The following is a 24,697-nucleotide window of genomic DNA, read 5'->3' as shown; positions in this document are numbered from 1 at the left end:
TTCAAAATTTTTTTTTTTTTTTTTTTTTATAAAAAATCGAGTCATCCAGGATTTTTAACAAGTTTTTTACCGCGATAATCATAAACGCGTCGACAAAAAAGAACCATATCCGAAGGTACTGGTATCGGAGGTTGCCGATTTTCTCTTGGATATAGTTGGTCTCCCGGTGGAACTATTAAACCGGGACTTTCTAATCCTTCTTCAATTCTTCGTAAATTTTTACGATACCTATAAATTATATTAATATTCATAATATCTTATTTTTAAAATCTATTATTTTTTTTTCAAAATATTTAATTACTATAGAAATAATTATTAATTACATTGCGAATTATATTAATTAAAAAAAATTTTTTAATTAACATATATATTATATATTTTAATTTTAATTAATATATATATATATATTTTTTTTACTTTTATGTCTTTATAGCATCATTTCATTTAAAATTAGACTATATTAATTATAAGTTATTAATTTATAATAATTCCCATTTGATTAAACAAACTTTTTAAATATACAGGGTGTTTATGACAATTCGTATTATTGAAATATTATAATAAAAAAAAAAACATTATTAATTTATTTATACTGAATAAAAAACATAGAGATAATATATATTTGAATTCAAAATCATCTTGAGTTTTTTAAATGAAATCATGTAATTTTTTGTTATATTTATATTTTAGAGAATATTGAAATAACAAACATAAGATGATATATTTGTTCACATAAGAATTAAGTTTGATAGAAATAATATTATAATTAATATTTATCTTTTCAGATCAATTTACTTTTGAATGATATAAATATAAACAGAAAGTATTGTTTATATATTAATTACATATAATAATAATTAATAGATAAAAAAATTTGACTTACCGACAATATTCATTAAATGTCAAAATATAACATTTATCTTCTATACAAGCAACACTGTTTGCATCTCGATGTCGTGAAGCAAAAACTTCGTCTTCGGTATCATATTGAGTTCTACCTTGCTCAGTATGTTCAGGTCTGTAGTACCACAATAAAGAAAACATCATTTCACCTGAAAAAAGAAAATATTTTTTATTTTGCGAACTTTTCCGAACTTTATATTTTAAAAATTATGTTAACAAACAAACCATCATCTGGATTTTCCCATAAAGCAGCTATTTTTGCTACGAATGGTAAATCCGCTTTTCGTGGACCACTTTTTAATAAAACGCAATCACGAGGTCTTAGAACATCACCACTTTCATGTTTCATACTTGCATAACATCGACGTATAGCTGATTCTTCATTCTAAATAAAATAATAAAAAGAATGAAATTATTCAATATATCCTTATGTCATGAAAAAATCTTTCAATCATACAATTACCGTTAGATAAACTTTGGCTTCAAAAGGATCACCTTCCCAACTCCAACCATTACTCCATTTGGGTTTTAAAAATGTTTTTTTAGTTAATATTAAACTTTCACTTCCTACTAAACAATCATCAACTTTGGAATTAGATTTTTTGACAGGCGGTTTTTTCGTACTTTTTCGCTTCTTTTTTATCAATGCTGGCTTCTTTGTTGATTCGTGAATGTCATATACTTTAGATTTTGTTATACTCTCATGTTTTTTTCCATTATCTTTCGTTTTTGTTTCATGTGTTTTGGATTTACCTTTTCCTTTACATCTATTCTTCTCATATGTTCTTGATTTTGTTCGTGTTTCTGATTTACCTTTAGAGTGTTTATTTTTATTAATAACTTTCGACACTTTCTCTGATGTCAATTCTTTTACTAAATCAATTTTTTTGGTTGATTTTTTTACAACTAATAAATTGACTTCTTTTTTTGCCTTTTCTGACTTTTCAATATTTTTATTTTTACGATCTCTTTTTTGTGTCATTTGTAAACTTTGTTGAATAACATTATTAATAGTTTCCATAATAGAATTATCAGTGGCAGCATGTTTTACACAATTTGGAATATTATTAATTGTATTTTGTTTAAAAGTTTTTGATTTCTTCATTGCATTTTCAAGATAATTTGAATTTTCTATTTTACGTTTTTGATTTTGATTATCTTTTTTAGGTTGTTTTTTCTTAGAAACTTCATCACTATTGTTGTCAATCTTTTTTATAAATGATAAGATTGGTATAGAAATTCTTGTTGAAAAATCACTATTATTTAAATCTTGCGATGAACCAACAGAAAGAGTCCTTTTGCTTACTTTTCTCTTTTTTCTACTATCAGATAGACTATCTAAAGATAATTTTCTTTTTGTTACTTTCTGACATTTTGAATGTTCCTCTATTCCTGGTTTTTCTACAATATCCATAGTTTCTTCGATAGTCTCTTGCACAGTTGGTTCATAATCAGGTTTTTTCCAATTTTCACTATCAATAGCTATAACATCACTTAATTCTTCTTTAACATCTGGATCTGCATCTAATTTATCATCAAGTAATATTCCAGAATCTTTGTCTATTTCCAGAATTGCCATTTGACCTTCCTTCATACATTGTTCACATTTCATGATATCGCATTTATAATCTGATTCACACTTTACATTACAATTTGCAACACAAGACAAATTATCACCCATTTCCATGCTACAGGATTCACATTTCACATTATTATTTTCCAACTTAAAATTATGGAATTTGCTACTTGGACAAGTTGTCACTGCTAGTTTTTCTGAAGGTGAAAGAGTTTCTAATTTGACTTCACAAGTTGATGTACAAGCATGTTTTTGACATTCACATTTTCGTAATTTTTCTTCAGAACAATTTTTTTCATCCTAAAAAAAAAAAAAATAACAATTATAAATTACAAATTATAATTGATTCTAAATATATTTTTTATATAAACTTATAATATAAAATTATTTATATTAATTAATATAATTACTATAGTTCTATATTTATGAAAATTTCATAATTCAATTCATAAAATGAGCATATAAAAAATAAATTGAAAAAATTAAAAATCTCTATTTATATCTAATTCTATTAATTTCTTATTATTTACTTTCTATTCAGAAAGAAATTGTAATTAATGTGACGAATATAGGCTGTGACTACTCGATTCTTGGATTGGATCGGGCGAAATCTCGGGCGGAAAGTACCTCGAATCGTTTTTCGAATCCTGAATCATTTTTCGATTATACTTTGAATTTCGAATCGTATTTCAAATCTCGAATTATACTTTAAGTTCCGAATCATCCGAATTCCATATCATACTTCGAAATTGCAGATACTCAAACGTCTTTATGTATCAAGCAAACTTTCGAAATTCTGTTCAAATCCGAAAAAATTTCTGATCTGAGCTCGATCTGGAATGTCAGGTATATATAATATTCATTTAAAATAAAATATAAATAATAAATAGTCGAATATTAATATATCAGAAATTCGATATTAATATTCAATATTACGAGAGATCATCTACATATATATATTTTTTACATGTATATATATTTGTTTATAATTATTTGTAATAGTGTTTTTGAATTAATAATTTTTAATTGATTTTTATATTGTAATATTCGTTGTAAATAGTAATGTAAATTTTATTTATTTAATGCTTTAATGATTAAAATTAAAAAAGTATAATGCTAATAAATTTCATAAATTTTAATACTATAATTTCAAGCTTTTAATACTATTTAATATGTTTTGAACAATTTTCTATATTATATATAATTTTTAATAGAACATTAAAAATTAAATATTTTTTACATAAAAGTTTTCATCTCGTATCATTACAAAATTATATTTAAATAAACAGATAATAAAAAAAAAAATTTTAAATATTTTTCTTAAAATCTTCTTAAAATAATATTCCAATAAAAAAAATTATATTTACATTATAAATATTATATAATAATATATAAATGTTATTATTACTTTTTAACTTGTTGAGTATATAAAAAATAATTTTATATGAATATATAACATAATTTTTTCTTTAAACAATTTTTTTTAACGAAATATCACTTAAAAATAAATTTAATGCTCAAAGATTCAATAATTTTTTCGTTTTTTTAAACAACTTTTCATTCCCAGATAAAATTCTATTGAAAATATGAAAAATGAAATTTCATTCTCTTAAAGAAATTTTCTACCAAAAAAACAGTTTTTCCATTATTTTTCTATATACACAAATTTTCACTGAAATTAAAATTCTCTTATAAGATAATGTGAACTTTTATCCTTATATATATTACAAAATAATAATTCTCCAATATAATATAAATTATTATAAATAAATATATACAATATAATTTTCTGTACATCATGATGTGCAGATCACTAGATCTTGTATACAATACACATTATGTCATGATTACGTTTATTTTTATAAATAATGTTTAAGAGATTGTAAGATTGTATTTATATATCATTTTAAAATGTACCATACTTTTCGCAACTTCACTTTTCGAAATACGGATTTTATAATATTAAAATTAAAATTTTCATTTTCGGAAATCTGTTAATGTATCGTCTTTACTAATAAAACTGCTTTGTCGTCGAAGTATATGTGAGTACAAGAAATATAATAATTTGTAGAACTGTAAATGATTAAGTGATTGAATTACAAGAATAATATAGTGTCATGATAAAATTGATAAGATAGCGATATAAACTTATAAAGTACTTCGAACATAATACAAACCTTATTCTTACAATCCGAATTTCGCGGGTGATTATGTCCACCGACTAGATTGTGAGACGGAGGGACCGATGGTTGGTTCTGATTCAGGTTGCGATGAGTGTTAAGTTGGACGCGATCCGTATCCCAGGCATTGGCACCGTGAGGCGGCGCTAGCCCGGCTAGCCCCCTCGCCGGCGAGGGCGGACCCACCAAAGCACTGGGCGGCAATGACAGACCGGGCCCCGATACCACTGGCGCTCCCTTACCATTACCAATAAGGGGCCCAGTATCCACGTTTTTTGGACAAGACTGCATCGGGCATGGGCAACCCTGAAAGGCTGCATCTACAACAAATTATTTAATATTTCATTAAATATTATCATAATTTATTAAATCTATCATTGTTTCATAAAATTTAATAATGAATCTGTCGAGTATTTTCCTCCTTCCTCCAATTTAGTTTTTGAGTTATTTTTTTATAAAAAAAAAACTATATTACAAAAATGATATTATTAAATTGAATTCTGCTTATGCACATGCGTTCGTAGCAGCACGTGTAACAGTATGCGATCATACAACTGTTTAAACATATAACGGATGAACAAAATATCATTATATTTAGTATCTATCCATGAATTTTTTTTATAATATAAAACAATCCTTGGATGAATAAAGTTTTGAAAAGCTTTGGTGGCCTCGATCAACACGAAATTTGGAAAGATGATAGATAGAGACCTATAGAAAGAAGAAATAAAATATAAAATTTTAGTTTTGAATATTTATTAATTTCTGATTATTCATATTAATGAATAATTTTCAATATTATATATTATTTTCTGTCTATACAAACGTGATTATAATACAATCGTCTTCGCTATAGAAATCATCATCGTCAAGTGTTTAATAATCAATCTTAATATTTATAGGACATCTCATGTAAAATCTTTAATTGCTTTTATGAAAAATCACGCGGGAACTACTTTTAAATTTTAACCTAACCAATATACCTAACCTAATGTAACATCCATTACATTAACCTAACCAATATCTTTTTTATTCGAAATTAACATAATAATTGCCATATCTATATACAATATTTTTACCTGCAAATTCGTTTTTTTTTTCATTTATACGGAACATCGTACTTTGCATTTGGTTTAATTTCTTGAATGATTAGATTTTTGATGAATTTTGATGAAACACCCTATAGATACTAAAACGATATAGTTAGATATTATTGGCTATTCGACAAATTATGCGAAGATTATTATATTAATATCTAAATACAGCTTTTAATATATAATACCAAAAATTTTTATATATATCTTAGAAAATAATAAATAATATTTGAAGTTAAAAAATTTTAAATCTAAAATTCACTTTTTTCTTTAAATTTTGTATCGATTGATGATCAAGCAAATCATCAATTTTTTCTTTGGAATTATATCGCCCTTAAGTGATCGAAATCATAATGAAAATTTCTGATGATTAGATTTCTCATAATATATATATATCAATTTTAAAGAAAACTCTCATTCTAATCCATAAGGAAATGAAAAAGTTTATTATACATATATATTATTTCCAATTAACTTAAATTACGATATAGATAAAATTTATGGTAAATAGTATAATATCAAAAATTTTTTACAAATAACTCGAAAACTAAATCCAATTATATAAAAAAGGAAAAGTTACTCAAAATGAAGCTATTTACGACATATTTCAAACCCATTAAGATTAATATTAAAATTAATTGAAAAAGAGCTCAATCGATAAGTTAAATTTAATTTTATTATTGATAAATAATAATTTTATTATTGATAAATATTTTATCTTTTTATTATTTTTTTTCTTGAATATATCTATTATTTTCAACTTTTATATAATATCGTAATTGAATAGTAATAAATAATTTAATAGCAAATCAATCGTAAGTTTTATTAATTTATATTTATTTTATAAAAAGATTACGAAATTAATCCAACAGGATATGTAAATGATTATGATCATATAATTTGATAAAGAGATACTCACGATCTACAAAAGGTCTTCCCTGAGAATGCAAATATGCCGGATTTGGTGGAGGTGGAGGTGGTGGTGGAGGTGGAGGATATCCTCCGTAGTATGGAGGCAAAGGGTATTCACCTGGCGGCGGTGGGGGTGGCTGGTAATCAACAACTGTTGGTCCACCTGCAGTAGCACCATTACCAGGACCGCCGCCTCCACCGGATTCCTGATATCCATAATACTGCCTAAAAAAGTACCTTTTTTTACAATACATTATCAAAATTAATCATCACAATTTCATCAAAATAATACAAAAATAATATGGTTAAAATATTTTACCTTCTATAAGTTGGTGCATATTTATAATAAGGCGGTGGATGAGCATGAGGATGGGAATACGTAGGTGGATAACATAGATCTGCGTATTGTGGTGGTGTACCATAGTATTGAGGACAATATGCCCTATAAAATCCACCTCCTAAAAAAAAGCAAATGATTATTTGATATTTGAATAAAAAATCATTGAAATTATTCTATAGAAAAATTATAACAATGATTAAATTGCATTTTATTAAAATTATAAATATTTGTATTAATATATATAATTTTTATTATGATATTTGTATTTTATGATAGTTTCTAATGCAAAAAATTATATTATGTATTTTTATGTTTAAAATATCGAATAAATGGAAACAATTTAAGCAGTTTGATATTTTCGAATTTTCGATTTGAAAAGCGAATGTCAATAAATATTTATTATTTTGAATGCCTAAAATTTCATTTCAAAATAAATCTATTTTAATTAATTTCTTTGATGCCTTAGCTTTAATTTCCTTTTAAATTTTCTTTTTATCATAACTCTTTAGTTATATACAAAATAACGATTACTCAAAAATTTCAAACAAATTTAGTTTTCAAGAGATCCTTATACTTCGTGAAAATTTATAAAAAATTTTCAATAATGTAGAAAATTCTCGTATTTTTTTTTGCAATTGTCACAGACAAATCTCTTATATCTTAAGATATTAATTCTCTTGTATCATTAAAATAAAAAGAAAAAAAATTAATCAATTATTTGCTATAATTTAAAAAAAAATGATTTGTAATATTTTTTTTTAATGAAATATTAATAATTTTTTATTTTTAATGAAACTTCATAATTTATACTATATTTATATATACTTATATACGATATTCATAATTTATACTATACTTATATATATACTATACTATACTATACTATACTATACTATATAATTTATACTATAACAATTATATAATTATATTATATAATTATTTATAGATTATATATGAAGTAATTTCTTTTTTAATAAGATGCCATTTTAAAGAGATGAAATCAGTGCTCAATGATTTTAATGAATTTTCATTTCTTTAAATATAATTTTGTCAGACAAAATTACATTTAAAATACAAAATTTTTAATTAAAATTTGTGTAAAATTTAATGCTCTATTACTCTGCTATAAAAAAATTCTCAGATAAATTTGTATTAAAAATTGAAAAAAATGTTGATAACTTACGATTGATTTCACCCTTTGAAAAAGATTTCTTGTCGATAAAAAAATTTCTTTATATCAATTATGTTTTATATATATAGAAAGTTTATTTTATTAAAATCAAAAATTTCGAACTAAATAAATTTTTCTATAAAAATATAAAATATATAAAATAATATTCAAATGTTTTATGAGCCACTATAAATATAGTATATAGTATATATTATATATGTTATATGTAATTTTTAAACCATATCAAAAATTTAAAAAAATTTTCGTTAACTCTCACATCTTTATAATATTTTAAAAACTATTTTATATTTTAATTATTGTTCAAAAATTCTTTTCTTATTTCTAATATTTTTCAAATTAACTATTAGATCAAATTTGGGAAAATAATTGTGTTTCTTAAATTTAAATAATAAAATAAAATTAAAAATTAAATAACATGCCTAAAATAAAGTATGAATCAATTATTTTTTATTATTCTACAAATCACACTTATTAAATTCTTTCTTAAAAAATGAAAAATGAACATTTTATTATGCATTATTATTTAAATCTTATTTCATATATAAAAATTGATAATCTATATATTTATTATAAAAATCTATATATTTTTTATTCATATTAAATTTTTTAAAATCTTAAAAATACATACAATGAATTTAGTTATAATTCCATGAGAGAAATTAATTGTAAATATTTTAAGCCAATAAAAAAAAACTTTGGTAAAATGAATTTATCGTAATCAGTATCTATAATTTCTATTTGAAATTGCTTATTTTATTATGGTTTTAAAACATAAAAATATAAAATATCATTTTTTCATTTATACAATAATTTTGATCAATTGAATTATTACAAAATTCTAATTCAAAATATTTGAAAATTTCCAAATTATTTTTTGATTTTATTTTTTAATTTTAACGAATTTAATGATAGATTTATGCATAAATAATTATTTTGAACTTCATACAATAAGATAATAAAAATAATAAATTTGTATGTTATTCAATTAAAAATTTCATGTGTATCTGAAAAAAACAATATTAGAAAATTATTCATTATTTAAAATTTAAAATAAATTGGATAAAAATTAACTGAATTATTCATTCTTGTAATTGAATGACTAAATGATTAAATTCGAAATACAAAATAAGGCTCTAAAAATTTATAACTTATCGAAAAACTAAATCTGTTCAAATATTATTTTTTAAATTTATTTGTGCAATTATCAAAAATATGTCGCATATTCACTAAATAAATGATACAATTCAAAAATTATAATAAAAATTAAAATTTAAATAGTTCAAATCGTTATAAGAACATTATAAGAATAACACATCAAAATTAAAAATCTACGAAAAAAACGAATATTCTAAATTAATAAATAAAAACTGAAAGTTCGCGAAATTACAAGATTTTTTTAGTGAAAAAAATAAAAGCGACAAGGATATTTTCTATATCAATATACAAACTTACTACTTAATAATAAGCAATTTTCCAGCAAATTTTTGCGATATTTTTTATCAAACATAATAAGTTTATTTATTTGCATGCATCTATTAAATTTTGTTTTTTTTTCAAATGATTTTTAATAAAGATAGAATCCTTTATAAAGGGATAAAAATCTTATCAAAAGATCATTGAATTTTCATAAACTTGAAATACATCATAAATGACAATATTTTGAATAATTTTTTTTCTATAAATATAAAAGTAAACTTTCAGTACAATTTTCTTTATAGTTTAATCATACTACATATATATTCTTTTTTATTTTTTATATATTATTTATATCAATAAATATCAGAAAAATTTTTACTGTTTTTTAATTAAAAAACAAAAAATATCGATTAAAATTTTTCTAAAAATTTGATAATATAAATTATAATCAAAAAATGAACTTTTCTATTTCTAAACACAAAATCACGTGAATAAATTATTCTGCTGTGTCGATTGCATTTTAATCTAGCATAATTACCATTCAGTAAAAGATGATTTAAAACTTGGATGAAATCTATTTCATTTTTATATCAATTAAAATGTAATAAAAATTTAGAACTAAATAAAAATTGATATAGAACTAAATAATTTGATATAATTTATTTATTATTTATTTATTTATTTATTGAAAAATTATTATTAAAATGATTATTCTAAAGATTAAAAATCTTAATTTTTTTTATTTATATAAAGAAAATAGAAATGTTAAATATCGAAATATAAGAGGTCGTTTCTAATATATATACAGAAATATACATATGCAAAATTTAATATATGATATAGAAAATTTTTTACCAATATATTAAAAAGTATAAAATCAATTACATGTAAATGAAAAAATTGTTCAAAATAATGTTATTAATAATATTATATATAATATAATATATAATATATTTCGAATCACTCAAAAAAAAAAAAAAAAAATATATGAAAAATATGAATGATATAAAAAATGTTTCAAAGAAAAATTGTTTGATATATTAGATATATTAAATATATTAGATATATTGTTTGATATTTGATATAAAGATATATTATGCAGTATTAATAATTTTTTTACAAATTGATATCTAAAAGCTATATTAAATCAATTTTAATTTTTGAAATAAAATCATGCAATTTTTATTGCACTAATTGTTAACTCATTATTTCTTACAAAAAAGTACTAAGTACTATTTATGTCGAAAAATCTTTAGCTTAGGATATATTGTAATTTAAAATTTGTAAAACTTATCATATAAAAGACAAGAAGAGCATAAGTACTTCCTTATCTTCCATATGATAAGTTTTACAAATTCCAAGTTACAATATCTCCTAAAGATTTTTCAATAATAAATAGCTTAGTAGGAAATAACGAACTGATTTGATTAATGCAATAAAAATTATACGATTTCATTTAAAAAATTAAAATTAATCTTCATGACTTTTCATATCAATTTAATAGAACATTACTACATAATCATAATATCTCTTTCCATTAAATAACTTTTGTTTGAAACATTTTTTCAGATCAATCACATTTTTTAGAGATATTTGAATGGTTCAAGATAAATCGGATATATATGAAGCTTATTGAAATTGAAGGAAAGTTTAGCATTGCTCTTTATATAACATATTTCAAATTTATTAAAATCCGTGAAAGAGGGATTTTTTTATAAGTCCATTCTAATATTAAATAAAATAATATATTTTGTAAGATTAACAATAAAATTAATATTATTTTTAAAAATTTATTAATTTATTTTTACTTATCAATAAAAAAACTTATATATACTTTATAAAAACTTTGCAAAAAATTATGCATTAAGGTAAAATGAAAAAATCAAAATTGTATGATTATTTTCTAATAGTAAAAAAAACTTCTAATCTTTCAAATTTAAAAGATAATTTCTAATAAAATTAACTATTATATATGCAGTAAAAACTTTGAAATTTTAATTTTTTATTTTTTCTTAAACATATTTTTAATATTCTTTTTCTTCAGTCTTTATATTTTTAAATAGATATTTTATTGATATTTTAAAATGAATATATCAAATTATTTTAAAATGAATATATCAAATTAAATTTATTATTTAATTACTAGAAAAAGCAACTTTTATTCGCTATTAAAAATCATGAATAGAAAAAAAAAATTATTTTATTTATTTATTCTAATATTGCTACGTTCGTTTTATATTCATGTCAAAATATAAATACTGTCTTTATTTTAAAGATATTGTATAAAATATATATAAAAAAAAATTGTCATATGTTTATACTAATATTGCCATATTCATTTTATAACCGTGAAATTAAAATAAATAATGTTTTCATTTTAATAGATACTATATACTATAGATCATTCATATTCCCTGTTATATAAAATAAGGTAATTATTATATAAGGTAATTATTAAATAAGATAATTATTATATAAAATATTAAATAGAAAATTTAAAAACTGACTTCTAGAGAAAAATAAAAGAAATATAAAAGTTGACATGCAAAACTCTCTATTATTTTTCAAATTATAAACAATTTAATTTTATACAAAAAACATACACTTTTGAAATCGATTTAAATTATTTATAAATAAGCATTATCTGATATATTTGTATACTAATTTTTATATTTGTTTTGGATTCTAGAATTAATTTTTCAAATATATTTTTTGTTATATCAATATATTAACACTTAGATTTGTATACAGAATAATCCAAATAAAGAATTATAATCTATTTTCTTAGAAATTTATAAAGATATCGATTTATTTATTTATAAAGATATTTATTTATTTATTTATTTTTGTAATTAAAAAACACAAAAATAAGTAATTTTTTATTTTTTTAAAATTTTGTTAAAGTGACTTAAGAGATAAGAATGAATTTCCTAAATTTTTTTTATAAAAAATAATATTAATTTTTTATTACTTAATAAAAAAAATATTGCCATTTTGTTAGATCTTCAAAACAATGTCTTTAACTCCTAAACATTATTAAAATTTTTATAATTTTTATTTAAGAATGATAATAAAAATAACATTGCATATATATTTATTAAATAATATTAATTATTTATGTAATGTATATATAATAATTATGTAATGTATATATAATAATTATGTAATATATATATGTAATATATAATATGTAATATAATATATAATTATGTAATATATAATAATTATGTATATATATAATATATATTATATATATTATATTAACAATGCATATACATATATAATTATTTATATATTGATTATTTCATTAGCTATGAAATATTTGAAAAAATATTCAAAAAGACATAATAAATAAAAACGTTTAAAAACGTAAGAACATTATTTTGATTAGATTCTATTTTAATATATTTTTTTTTGTTTTTAGTTACGAAGTTAGTTAATGAAAGTTTTTTTTATAATATATATATACTATAATATATATTTATATTAAAAATATATATAATATATATTTATATTATAAAAAGAATGATTTAAATAAAAATTATATTAATTATTAATTATAATATCCAAATAACAAGAAATTAATATCTAAGTAAGTAATAAGGAATTCGACTTAAAATTTAAGCTTTATTTAATTAAAAAAAAAAAAAAAGAAAATTAATATTTCTATTGATTTCTAAGAAAACAATTTATAATGCTTTACTTTGATTGCTCTTTTAATTACATTGTAATATTCTGAAATCAGCATTGTAATAAAAAAAACATAAGAAATCTGATATTATCATAAAAATTGTAACATAATTCAAAATACATTGTTTTCTATCAAATTTTTTTTTAATATTTATCAATTTAATAAATTGTTTTCTTGTTTATAATATAATTATTTTTTCATTTTATTTTAAAAATATAAAATACAATATAATTAAAAAAAAAATTTATTGTATAATCAAAAAATTGATAAAAATATTTTAGTGAGTAAATTAAAAATTAAAAATAGTTGAAGAACTAGTAAAAACGAATAAAATATTATTGTTTAATTTTATAAATAAAACTATATATTAATATATTAATATATTAATATATTTTTGAAACTTTTAAAAAAATAATTGTATTATATAAAAATTTATTTTATACTATTATATATTTCTTTAATGACCACTATTTAAATAGTATTAAAAAATAAAAGATATAAAAAAATAAAATTTATTTATGTAATCTAATTTTTATTTATTTAAAAAGATTTTAAATATTTTTTTCTAAGATTACTAAGATATTTTTATTATTATTTGATAATTAAAATTTTCTTCACACAATTTATATAATAACAAACAATTTATAAATTAATCTGAAAATTTTCATTAATAAATTACTACTAAAAACTTGAAAATTATAATTTAATATATAGACTTTTAATTATATAATTTTATTAATTTGATCAAAAAAAAAATTTTAAAAAAGATTTTAAAACAATAAAAAAGATTAAAAATTATTTAATTAAACAAAAAAAAAAGATATTTAATAAATACAAAATTATAAGTTTTTTAATTATGAAAAAGAATTGGAAATAATTAAATCTTTTCTTAAAAATAATAATTAATAGTAAGAATTTATATATATTCTTTTATATTTTTTTTTTAATTATTTTAAAGTATTATATATACAAAATTTAATCAGCTTTAATTAAATAATCAAAAATATAAAAGTGAATCTTAAATGATTGAAATTTATCAATGAAAAAATTCTGTAAAAATCAAATGATTTGTTTTATAAAAAGTTGTTTCAAATAAATTTTAAAAACATATGATATTCTAACTATAATAATAGTCATAATTTTATAAATTGATTTTTTCGAAAACGAAATAATTTTATAAGTCGCTAAATTTGTCTAAATAAAAAATATAAAAAAATCTTTATCTTCATTGAAAATGATATTAAAAAAAGAAATTTTCCTAATGTTATATAATCTCTTTCAAATAATGTTAATTTATTTTGAAGATTTTTCATAAAATTTCTAAATAATAGAAATATTTAAATATCGCACCCTGTATAAATATACCTGTACTGTTAGTTCCCCCAGAAGTTGTAGAAGTTGCAACTAAATCATCTGAACCTTCAGAATTCTGTGGAGGTGTAGGTGTTGGTTCTGGAGGAGGACCCTTAATAGGTGGTAAAGTTGGTGGATGTTGTATCAGTGGTCCAGCTGGCTGATAATACCCTAATTATTATTATAATTTATATTATATTTATTTATTTTTTATATATATTTTCACTTATATTTTTATATTTATTATTACATATATATTTTCTTATTTTTTCGCAAATGTTGACTTTATTTTTATTTAATTTGAAAATATAAAATATTAATATAAAATTTCTAAAATATTTAATATTTTTATTAAATAATTATAATAAAAAACATAATTACCACCATGTTGATGTGGTGCTGAAAATGCAGAATGTCTGCGAGGTGACATATTTGAATGATTATTCTGACTACCTGGTGGTTGCATAGAAGATAATGCTCCCAATGGTGTATATGATTTGCAAGGTTGTTCCAATTTTTGCTTTTTCAAAAAATATAAATGCATATTTAATGTTGTTTATATAATATAATAATATATGTTTTTAAAATTAAAAAAAATTCTTTAAATATATAAGTAACAAACCTGGTCATGGAGTTCAGTAGCAACTGCAGTAGCTGCAGTTTGAGTATGACTTGTTGAACTTATTCTATATTGCATACCAGCAATACTGCAAAAACCTTCATGATGTGTAGATCGAGTTTGATTAACATAAACACCTTAAATAAAATTAATAATATATAATATTTATTTTAATAACAAATATAAAAAATGAAATTAATAAAATTAAATAAAATACCAGTAATAGTAACATCTGTATCTTGATTAACAATAACAAGTTTATTAGATGGTTTTAAAACTTCATCTTGTTCTGAATTTTGTCTTGATTTTCTTTTTTCAATATCAGAATCATTTTGTTTACGTTTTTTAATAATTTCCACTTCTGATTCACTAGAAGAATCAAAACTACTACCACAACGATTTTTTTCATCCGAATAGGAAGCAGCTAGAATAGCTGTAGCATTAAGACTTGCCATCCTTTTACAAACAACCATATCTTTCAAATCCATTATTTCTTCATTTTTTTTTCTTCGTTTGATAATTTTTTTCTTACTATGTTCCATATTTTTATCACGTTCACATTCATCATCAGAAGAAGTTGAAGATGAAGAACTTTCTAGCATATCCCAATGTTTTCCACGTAATCCTGGTACATTTCTAAGTTTTCTTTTTGGTATATTTTCTTCTGTTTTTGTTTCTAATTTCTTTTCTTTTTCTTTACGAATTTGTTCTTCTTTTTCCTCTTTAGTTTTCTTTTGTTTTTCTTTTTCAGGTCTTGGTTTACAGAAACCACCAAGATAAACTCCTCCAGTTTCATTTTCATATAAGCAATGAACTTTAGCTAATGCATTCAAAGAAGCAACTCTATGTCGTTTTGGTCCATTCCAAAATCCGAACAATCTCATTCTTCTAATACGTTCATGCTCTGATGGTGAATTAGCTCTTTCTTTTCTCTTAATTTCTTTCTGTTTATTTTTTTTGGTCTCATCATCACTTTCATCCTCTGACTCTAATAATAATGCATTATTACTTACATTATCTCCATTAATTGGCTCATCTTTTAAATCTGTATCATTTATATTTTCACTATCAATTTGCTCTTGTTTAGAAGAAACATTATCATTTGAATTATCTTCACAAACCTTGATTTGTTTATTAGATTCTTCAGAAGATGTTTCTTCTGAAGAAGAAATCAATTGATTATTATTTTCCATTTGTACTTTTACAGTTTTCTTTTTTATTATTTTTTTATTTATTTTTGGAGCACATTTAACAATTTTTTTGACATCTTGTAATTTTAATTGTGCTTGCTCTTCTTTTCCATTTTTATCAATATCTTTATCTTCTTCTAATTCACTTTTTATGTCTGTTGTATGTGTTTCTTCATTTAATTCATCTTTGTTCATGATTTTTTTATGTTCAGCTAGTAATTTTTCTGTTTCTTTTGTATCTATTTTTTTCTTAGGTATAACTTTTTCCACAAATGTTTTTAATTTATCATCTTTTTTTAATGTAGAATTTATTTTATTAGTTTTTAAAGGCAATTTAGCTTTCATATGTTTTCCTAACTTTGGTTTTTTTTCTTGCATAATTTTATTTTTTGAAATATTAACATTTTTTCTTTTAGTTCTTTTCATTGTTTCATCTTCTTCACTTACAGATGTTTCTTCATCTTTTACCAATCTGTTTAATTTAATTTTTTTGTCTACAAATTTTTGAACTACTGATAAATGTGATTTTTTTGTTAAAACTGTCTTTCTAGAGATACCTTTTTTTTGTAATGATTTTGTTTTAGAATCTTTTTTAGTTCGTGCTAAAGAAGTTTTAGTATTTATTGTACCTTTATCAAGAAGTTTCTTACGTTCTGATTTTTTATCTTTTATCACAGATATTTTCATATTTTCCTTGATATCAGGCTTTATTAATTTTGAATCTTTCTTTTTTTCGTCTTTAAATTTTTTCTTAGAAATGGAACAAATGATATCTATTTTTTCTTCATGTAAATCTTTTTCTTCTGTAATATTTAAAAGTTTTGATTGATCTTCTATATTCTCATCATCAAATTTTCCACTTTTCTTTTTTTCTTCTATTTTTTCAAACTTTCTTTTATTTTCCATAGCTTGTTTTTCCAATTTTATTTTTTCTTCTATTTTTTGTACTTTCTTTTTTTCTGTACTATCATAAGTACATTCATCTATGATTTTTTCATCTGTTTTATCTAATTTTTTTTCTTCAACTTTTTCACACTTTTTTTCATAATCTTTTATATATTTTTTTTTTTCATCCACTTTTTCAGATTTTTCTTTTCGCTTTTCTTCAATTTTTTTCTTATCTTCTATTTTCTTTTTTTCTTCTGTTTTTTCTGATTTCTTCTTATCATTTTCTATTTTTTTTTTTGCATCTTCTCCTTTTTCAAGTTTCTTAGATTTTTTTTCTTTCCTTATATCAGATATAGATTTCTCTAAAAATGAGCGGCGTTTTTTAGCAATTGTTGGGATTTTTGTTGCCTTCCGGGCAACTGTTGCCTTTTTCTGTGGCTTCATTATGATTATTTTCTTTACATTTTCAATTTGATAGAAATATGCTCAATATTTAAAAAAAAAGCACTGAGCAAATTGTTAAAACTACCTAACTGCCATTGTAAAATATAAATTTTATCTTTTTTCAAGCTGACTATATCTGAAAAAAAATATTTATAAATTTAATATTTATTATAATGAAATAATATAACATACAAAAACAAAATAATTTTTGAAATTAATTTTTTTAAGATACATTTTTAGCAATAAAAAAAAATAATTTTGTGTATTAAAAAATTGTGATATAAAAATTCTTATAAAAATAATTTCATTTTTTGTAAGAACTTTAAAATGATGATTAATTAATACCCAATATCTCTTAATATTATAAAAAATGAAACACGTTTACATATTTACAAGTATTTAAGAGTAAAAATATTTCTATATTTCTAAATAATTAAATAAAATAATATAATAAAATATTCAAATTATATAATAATGATAAAATGAAAAAGAATTACGATCAAGATTGTCGGGTGCGCGCACTTTCATCGACTTGTTGACAAATCGATCCCTTTAAATTTCATTGCTTCAATGATTTAACATACGTCAGATAAACTCATTGTTCGAGATTTTTTAATAGGATTCTCTAGTATTTTGTCAAAAAAATATATTAAATTCATAAAAAATATATTGCTACTGTTAAAAATCAAGAAATTAAAAAGATAAAAATAATAGGAATAATACCTTTTAAATCTATCCGTAGATGGCCACAAGTGGCTAACATAAACCTACTCTACTGATCGATGAATTTGTCACGTACGAAATTTTGCCAGACTTATATACTATTAGAAAAGTCCCAAGTAGAGTATTTTCAATAAAATCACTTGCACATTTATTATATATACATAATTAAATGATAAAAAATAAACGTAAACTAACACAATTTATGTTTACCTCTAGCGAGCCCTTTTATTCCTACACACGGCCCGCGAACTCTTTTTTAAACAATAAATTAATATACAAATATAATAGATTACACTGGTAATATTTTACTTAAACACACCACTAAAAGAAAACAATAACACGATCGTTTTATTAATACTTTCCGTCTGCTTGTACGAGAGCTAATACGAATTTCACATTTCTTTCTTCCAAAACATGAATCTCACTAGACGTCCCTGCCCTTTTACCGTTGCCTTGTCGGCCATTTTCTTCCTCGCGCCGCTCCCCCACTTTTCCTTTATACGTTACTAAATAATAGATTCTCTGTTTTCTCTTTAATCTCACTAGATGGAATCACTTCTTCGTACTATGGTGACATCTATAATCTCTCGCGCGATAATCAAATAAATAGTTTTAATTAAATGATCATCAGAGTACAAAAATATATTGGAAGCGTTGTTTTTCTCAATTTCATTGCAAATTACAAAATATACAAATACAAAATAAAGGACTTAAGAATATGAAAAATTATTGAGATAATATATAAAAACAGATTGAGATAACGCATTTAGATCGTAGAGAAAACATTAGCATAAAGAAATGAAATATAATATTAACAAATTTGATATAATATAGTAAATTTTATAATATATTATTGGATTTGTAGATATATTTTATTATTTATTACAAAAAATTATTACTATTTCTTTCGTAATTCAGAAAAGAAAACACAAAAAGTACAAATATTTTTTCAAACAATTGAAAAAGATATAAAGAAGAATTTAAAGAGCAATATGATTAATTACTTATTTTTCATACGGAATAAATAAATAAGATAAATATATCACCTTAAGAAAAAAATTAGTATTTTCATACGATTGTCAACTGTATAAAAATTTTTAACAAAGATACCAATAGAATATTTAGTTAATCAGTTTTTCAATTTTTTCAATGTGGATTAATTAGTAATATTCGAAAATATATTTTGAAAAACAACAATTGAAACAGAAAAATTTTGTAATATCTGATTCTCTGCAATATCTGATTAGAATGCAAATTTATCATTATTGAATCTCGATATTTATGGATCATAAATTGCAGTAATGGAAAGAAAAATTAAAAAATGCTAATAAAATTAGAATTGATTATCCAAGAATGGCATTATTTTTTTATACTGAAAATTTAATTATTCCGGAATTTCGATCTATCATTAGGATCATTAATCAAAAAAGAATACGTATTTATATTATTGCTGTTCATCGCTACTGACTAAACTTAGATTAATTAAAATATAATTAGAAAAACGATTTCAAAAGCAATTTTAATTTCAAACCAAAAACAATTGTAAAAAAAAAATTAATAAATTTGTTAAATTAATTGTTGAATGCTGAAAAAGAATTTGATATAGAAAAAACATGTTTTTATCCAAAATTCTCACAAATAAAGTTACAAAATGATATTATTTTGGTATAGCTGAATGAATACTGATTTTAAATTGCATAGTATTTAATCGATTTGCCAATTAGATTGATTATTATTTTAATTCAATAAAAAAAAAAATAATAATAGTAACAGCTTAGAGTATAACTGAAATTGCATTACATAATCAAGAATTACTTATCATTAATTACAAATTCACTTATCACTAATAAATATAGACAAATGTATACAAAGTATAGAAATGTATATAAAAAAAGAAAAAAAAAATTTTAGTAATAAAACTAAATATGAGTGAGTTTAATTCAGAATAATGATGGATTTTTAAATTTCAGGAATATACAATAATAACTTAAAATATATTCAACTTATCAACTTTTGTGGAAGGAGTAGTATATCAATCCAATCTATATCATATGAACTAAAATTTAAACATATAAATAAATATTATTATTAATTATTATTAAATATTAGTATAAAAAAACATATACAAATTATTATTGATACTATAAATTGTTATGTTCATAAAAATTATTCAAATATCCTATAAGAAAAAATTTATTTTATTATTTTCAATTATTTTATTTTTAGTTATTAATATTATTAGTTATTAATATTAGTTATTAATATTATTAGTTACTAATATTATTTTACCAATATTGACAAAAATCTATTCTAATCTATAATTTTTAATTTTTTTTAAATTTATTCTAAGTTATAAGTTTTTTTTTTACTAACATTAATCATAAACGATTGGTTTTTGAACCAAAATTGTATCATCGCTTTCACGAAATATCTGAATAAATTTTGTAAGTGTTCAAATTTTGGATATCAAATATTCTTTTCTGGATATCAAAAATTCAAATATCTCATAATCAATAATTTTAATTAATATTATTAAAATAAAATTTATAAACATTTAGATTAGTAAATATAAATAATCGGTAAATTGATCGTCGATGCCATTGAAAATTCACTTGCTAAAAATCAATATGAAGTTTTAAAAATTATTGATCTATCTAAAGAATCAAAAATATAGACTTTCTAAAGGAAATAAAATTATCATCAGAAATGATATTTTCATATGGATTTTACAATCGATATAATTGTTCACTTCGATCTGCTATCAATGATATGAAATGAATTTAAATCCAAAAGAATTTAGAGAATAATAGATCAGACAAACTACAAATCATAAATAAAAAGGAAATCGCTGAGATTAGTATGCAATATTCTGAAAAAAATCAGTAAAGTAACATTACGAATTCAATGCAATATATATAATATACTTGTTAATATAAAATAACAGAATTCTTATTATTATAAAAAAAATACAGAAGAAAATATTAAAATGGCAATTATAATATAAAGAGTCGATTCTATTTTTAAAGCAAACAACATAATATAATGATTTATGTCTTTTATAATATCATGGATTTGAAAGATTCATATTATTTCAAAAAATCGTATTTTTTTTTAAATAAATTAAAAAATTAAAAAAAAAATAAATTAAAAATTAAAAAAATTATCGAATATTGAAATAATTGAAAATGGCCATTAGTTTTATTGTTGATACCGTTTTATTATAAATAAAATGAATGGTTTAAAATTTTTAGTCAAGAAAAGATATGTTGATATAGCAAAAAAAAAATAATAATTTAATTATATAAATTATTAAATTATATAAATATTAATATTATAAATTATTCGCATAATATTATAAATGGAAAGATCAAAATCTATAAAACAAAAAGAATCTCTGTTTACAAAAGAATTTAATACATAATTTTTTCCAAAACTTTGCACTATCGATAAATTTGAAAAATCGCAAGTTATTGGGTAGCCAACTGAATCTTTTGACAAATAAGTATCCAAGAGTGCAGATTTATAAGTATAAAAAAATATATTTCAATTTAAAAAATAATATTTCAATTTATTAAAGAAAATATCTTAAATAATTTTATTAAAATAATAGTCAGGAAATAGGATCAACTGTTTTTTAAAAATATATTTAAAAATATTTAAAAAATAGTTTTATTACAAAAATTATAAAATAAATAAAATATAGATATATATAAATTTTAAAACATATTTCTTTTAAGAAATATTAATTATGTATATTATTCCCAAATTTATTAATAAAACAAAAAGTGATAAAATTTTTCAAAAAAATTGTTTTAATTCTATTTAATGTTATATTCATTTAATTATATTTATTCCATAAATCCTAATAACATTGCTTGTACCACATCTCCTTCTTGTAATATAGTCTTTTCTGTTGTACGCGCTGGTAACATTAATAATGCATTTGCATTTTTGCAATTAAGTAATTTACTACTAATTTGATCTCCAGTACTATAAGCTAGTGGTAAAATATCCGTACTACTCCATTTTAAAATTGCTCTTGCATACTCAGGACGTGGATCCAAATTATAAGATGACATTAACTATTATCAAAATATATATTAAGTATTATATAAATTAATAATTTAAAATAAATAAATATATTACATACTTTCGTTTTCACAATTATAGGTATAGAAAAATCTTTACATAATTGTTTCAGTAAAGGTAATGCAAATAAATTCATAGTAACAGTTGCAGAAACTGGATTACCCGGTAAACATAATAAATATTTTTTTCTGTTTTGAAAAAAACATGTTGCAAAAGTAGTCGGTTTCCCGGGTTTCATATTTACACGACCTAAAGTTTTAAATTTTTAAACATTATATAATTATCATTGAATATAATTATCTTTAATTATATTACTTTAATAATATTACCGAAATGTATAGTAGCATTGAAATAATGTTGCAAAATAGACTTCAATATATCTCTATCACCCATTGATACAGAACCTGATGTTATAAGTACATCAGTTTGGGTTAAAATATAGTTAATTTTGTCTATCATAATATTCTCACTATATAATATATATATAACAATTATATAATAATTTTTTTTAAATAAATGAAATAAGATATAAATAGACTTACTCATCTATTGCAATACCCATATCCAAAGCATCAAAACCATTTTCCTTTAATATTGATAATAATGTAATTTTATTGCTATCATATATGTGTCCTGGCAATAAAGTAGTTCCAGGATTTTGTAATTCGTCTCCTGTAGATAACACACCAATTTTTGGAAGATCAACAACTAATAATTTTTTGTAACCACATGCAGCAGCAAGGCCTAATTCTACTGCTCCTAATTTTGTTCCTGATTTTAAAATTAATTCCCCTTTTTTAATATCACAACCAATAGATCTTAAAGAAAATAAAAATAAAAAAAAATAATATAATTATTATTTAACTAACATTATATAATTAAAAACAAAATACCTAATATCTTGTCCAGATTTTACTTCTTTCATGATTTCGATTTCTTGTTCTTCCATATTATCTGAAGTTCTTTTTATAAGCTTAGTATCTTCAACTTGAATAACTGCTGTTGCATCTTTAAATTAAAAAGAAAAATCAGTAAAAAATAAGCAAAAACATTTGATTAAATATATTACACACCATCTGGAATTGGAGCACCTGTATTTACTCTTACACATGTACCAGATTTAAGTTTAATTGCAGTAGCCTATGAATTTAATAACACTGATATATTATAAATGCTTTAAAATATAAAATGTAAAATATCTTTAATATATTACTTACAGTGTCTCCAGCTTTTATTCCACTTAATACTCTTCTTTTGCCCTTTCCATCATTTGCTAAGACTGCATAACCATCTTTAATAGAAGCTCTAAACGGTGGTAAATCATATTTAGAATATAAATCACCATCCAATATTCTGTTATGACTCTTTTCTAAATCCTCTTCTGATTTACCATTAGAATTTAAAGGTTCTACATGTTTATGAATCAACTGTAAAGCTTCTTCCACACTAATCATTGGATATAAAGATTCCCTACTACGTTTAACTATACTAGTTAAACATGACTAAAAAATAAAATTTATTTATTTATATTTTATTTTGAGTATAGAAAATTGTTTATTTAATAAAAAGAATATTTCTTACTGAAATTTTATCTTGTTTTTCTACAATATTATTTTGCATATTTTTATGCATATTTTTTATTTTTTCTTTATTATCTCTAATCAAATCAACAGCATGTGGTATAGCAGGTGCAATTACACTTAAGCATTCTTTTGCAGCTTTTGGTGATCCCGGTAAATTTATAATTAATGTTTTATTTCGTATTCCACTAACACCTCTTATTAATATAAAACATATATTTAAAAATTTATTTATATAATTTTATGTTTGTATATATTTATTTAATTGTATCATATTATATTAATTATATATATTTTGTATAATATAATATGTATATATAAAATATATATATTCTATATAAAGAATATATATATTTTGTATAATACAATATGTATATATAAAATATATATAGAATATATAAAGAATACATATTATAAAATACATATATAAAGAATACAAATTATTTTTTTTTAAAATATTAAAGATATTGATTAAATTTTTATTATAATTAAATATTGATACAGAAG

General features: G+C 20.9%; 2 protein-coding genes across 10 annotated transcripts in view; both read right to left on the bottom strand.

Moving 5' to 3' along the window:
- Window positions 1–7: 7 nt before the first annotated feature.
- Window positions 8–19,041, bottom strand: LOC102681134. Of its 8 annotated transcripts, XM_031514245.1 has the most exons (14): window positions 18,732–19,020; window positions 18,522–18,619; window positions 18,296–18,423; window positions 15,494–17,934; window positions 15,280–15,413; window positions 15,039–15,177; window positions 14,655–14,828; window positions 6,985–7,123; window positions 6,673–6,902; window positions 4,657–4,979; window positions 1,367–2,779; window positions 1,129–1,288; window positions 884–1,052; window positions 8–228 (listed from the first exon to the last, which is right to left on the bottom strand). In XM_031514245.1, the coding sequence occupies exons 4-14, from the start codon at window positions 17,796–17,798 to the stop codon at window positions 42–44; spliced, it is 5,373 nt and encodes a 1,790-aa protein (XP_031370105.1). In that variant the 5' UTR covers window positions 17,799–17,934; window positions 18,296–18,423; window positions 18,522–18,619; window positions 18,732–19,020; the 3' UTR covers window positions 8–41. The 8 variants fall into 8 exon arrangements, with proteins under 8 accessions (XP_031370105.1, XP_031370104.1, XP_006623817.1 ...); XM_031514244.1 differs by lacking the exon at window positions 18,296–18,423; XM_006623754.1 differs by lacking the exons at window positions 18,296–18,423; window positions 18,522–18,619 and having other exon boundaries at window positions 18,732–19,041.
- A 3,131-nt stretch (window positions 19,042–22,172) lies between these two features.
- LOC102681703 (gephyrin) overlaps window positions 22,173–24,697 on the bottom strand; it is a 4,017-nt gene continuing 1,492 nt past the window's right edge. For both annotated transcript variants that reach the window (XM_006623760.1, XM_006623761.2), the window contains 8 exons: window positions 24,192–24,387; window positions 23,828–24,112; window positions 23,684–23,750; window positions 23,504–23,618; window positions 23,153–23,428; window positions 22,940–23,079; window positions 22,672–22,859; window positions 22,173–22,603 (listed from right to left, as the gene is read on the bottom strand). In XM_006623760.1, the coding sequence (XP_006623823.1) occupies window positions 22,370–22,603; window positions 22,672–22,859; window positions 22,940–23,079; window positions 23,153–23,428; window positions 23,504–23,618; window positions 23,684–23,750; window positions 23,828–24,112; window positions 24,192–24,387 (1,501 nt within the window). In that variant the 3' untranslated portion in view covers window positions 22,173–22,369. The remainder of the gene's footprint in view (window positions 22,604–22,671; window positions 22,860–22,939; window positions 23,080–23,152; window positions 23,429–23,503; window positions 23,619–23,683; window positions 23,751–23,827; window positions 24,113–24,191; window positions 24,388–24,697) is intronic.

The sequence above is a fragment of the Apis dorsata genome, unplaced genomic scaffold, assembly GCF_000469605.1.
Source record: "Apis dorsata unplaced genomic scaffold, Apis dorsata 1.3 scaffold_941, whole genome shotgun sequence".
NCBI lineage: Eukaryota > Metazoa > Arthropoda > Insecta > Hymenoptera > Apidae > Apis > Apis dorsata.
Note: the sequence above shows the minus strand (reverse complement) of the source record. Positions and strands in the feature narration are given on the sequence as shown.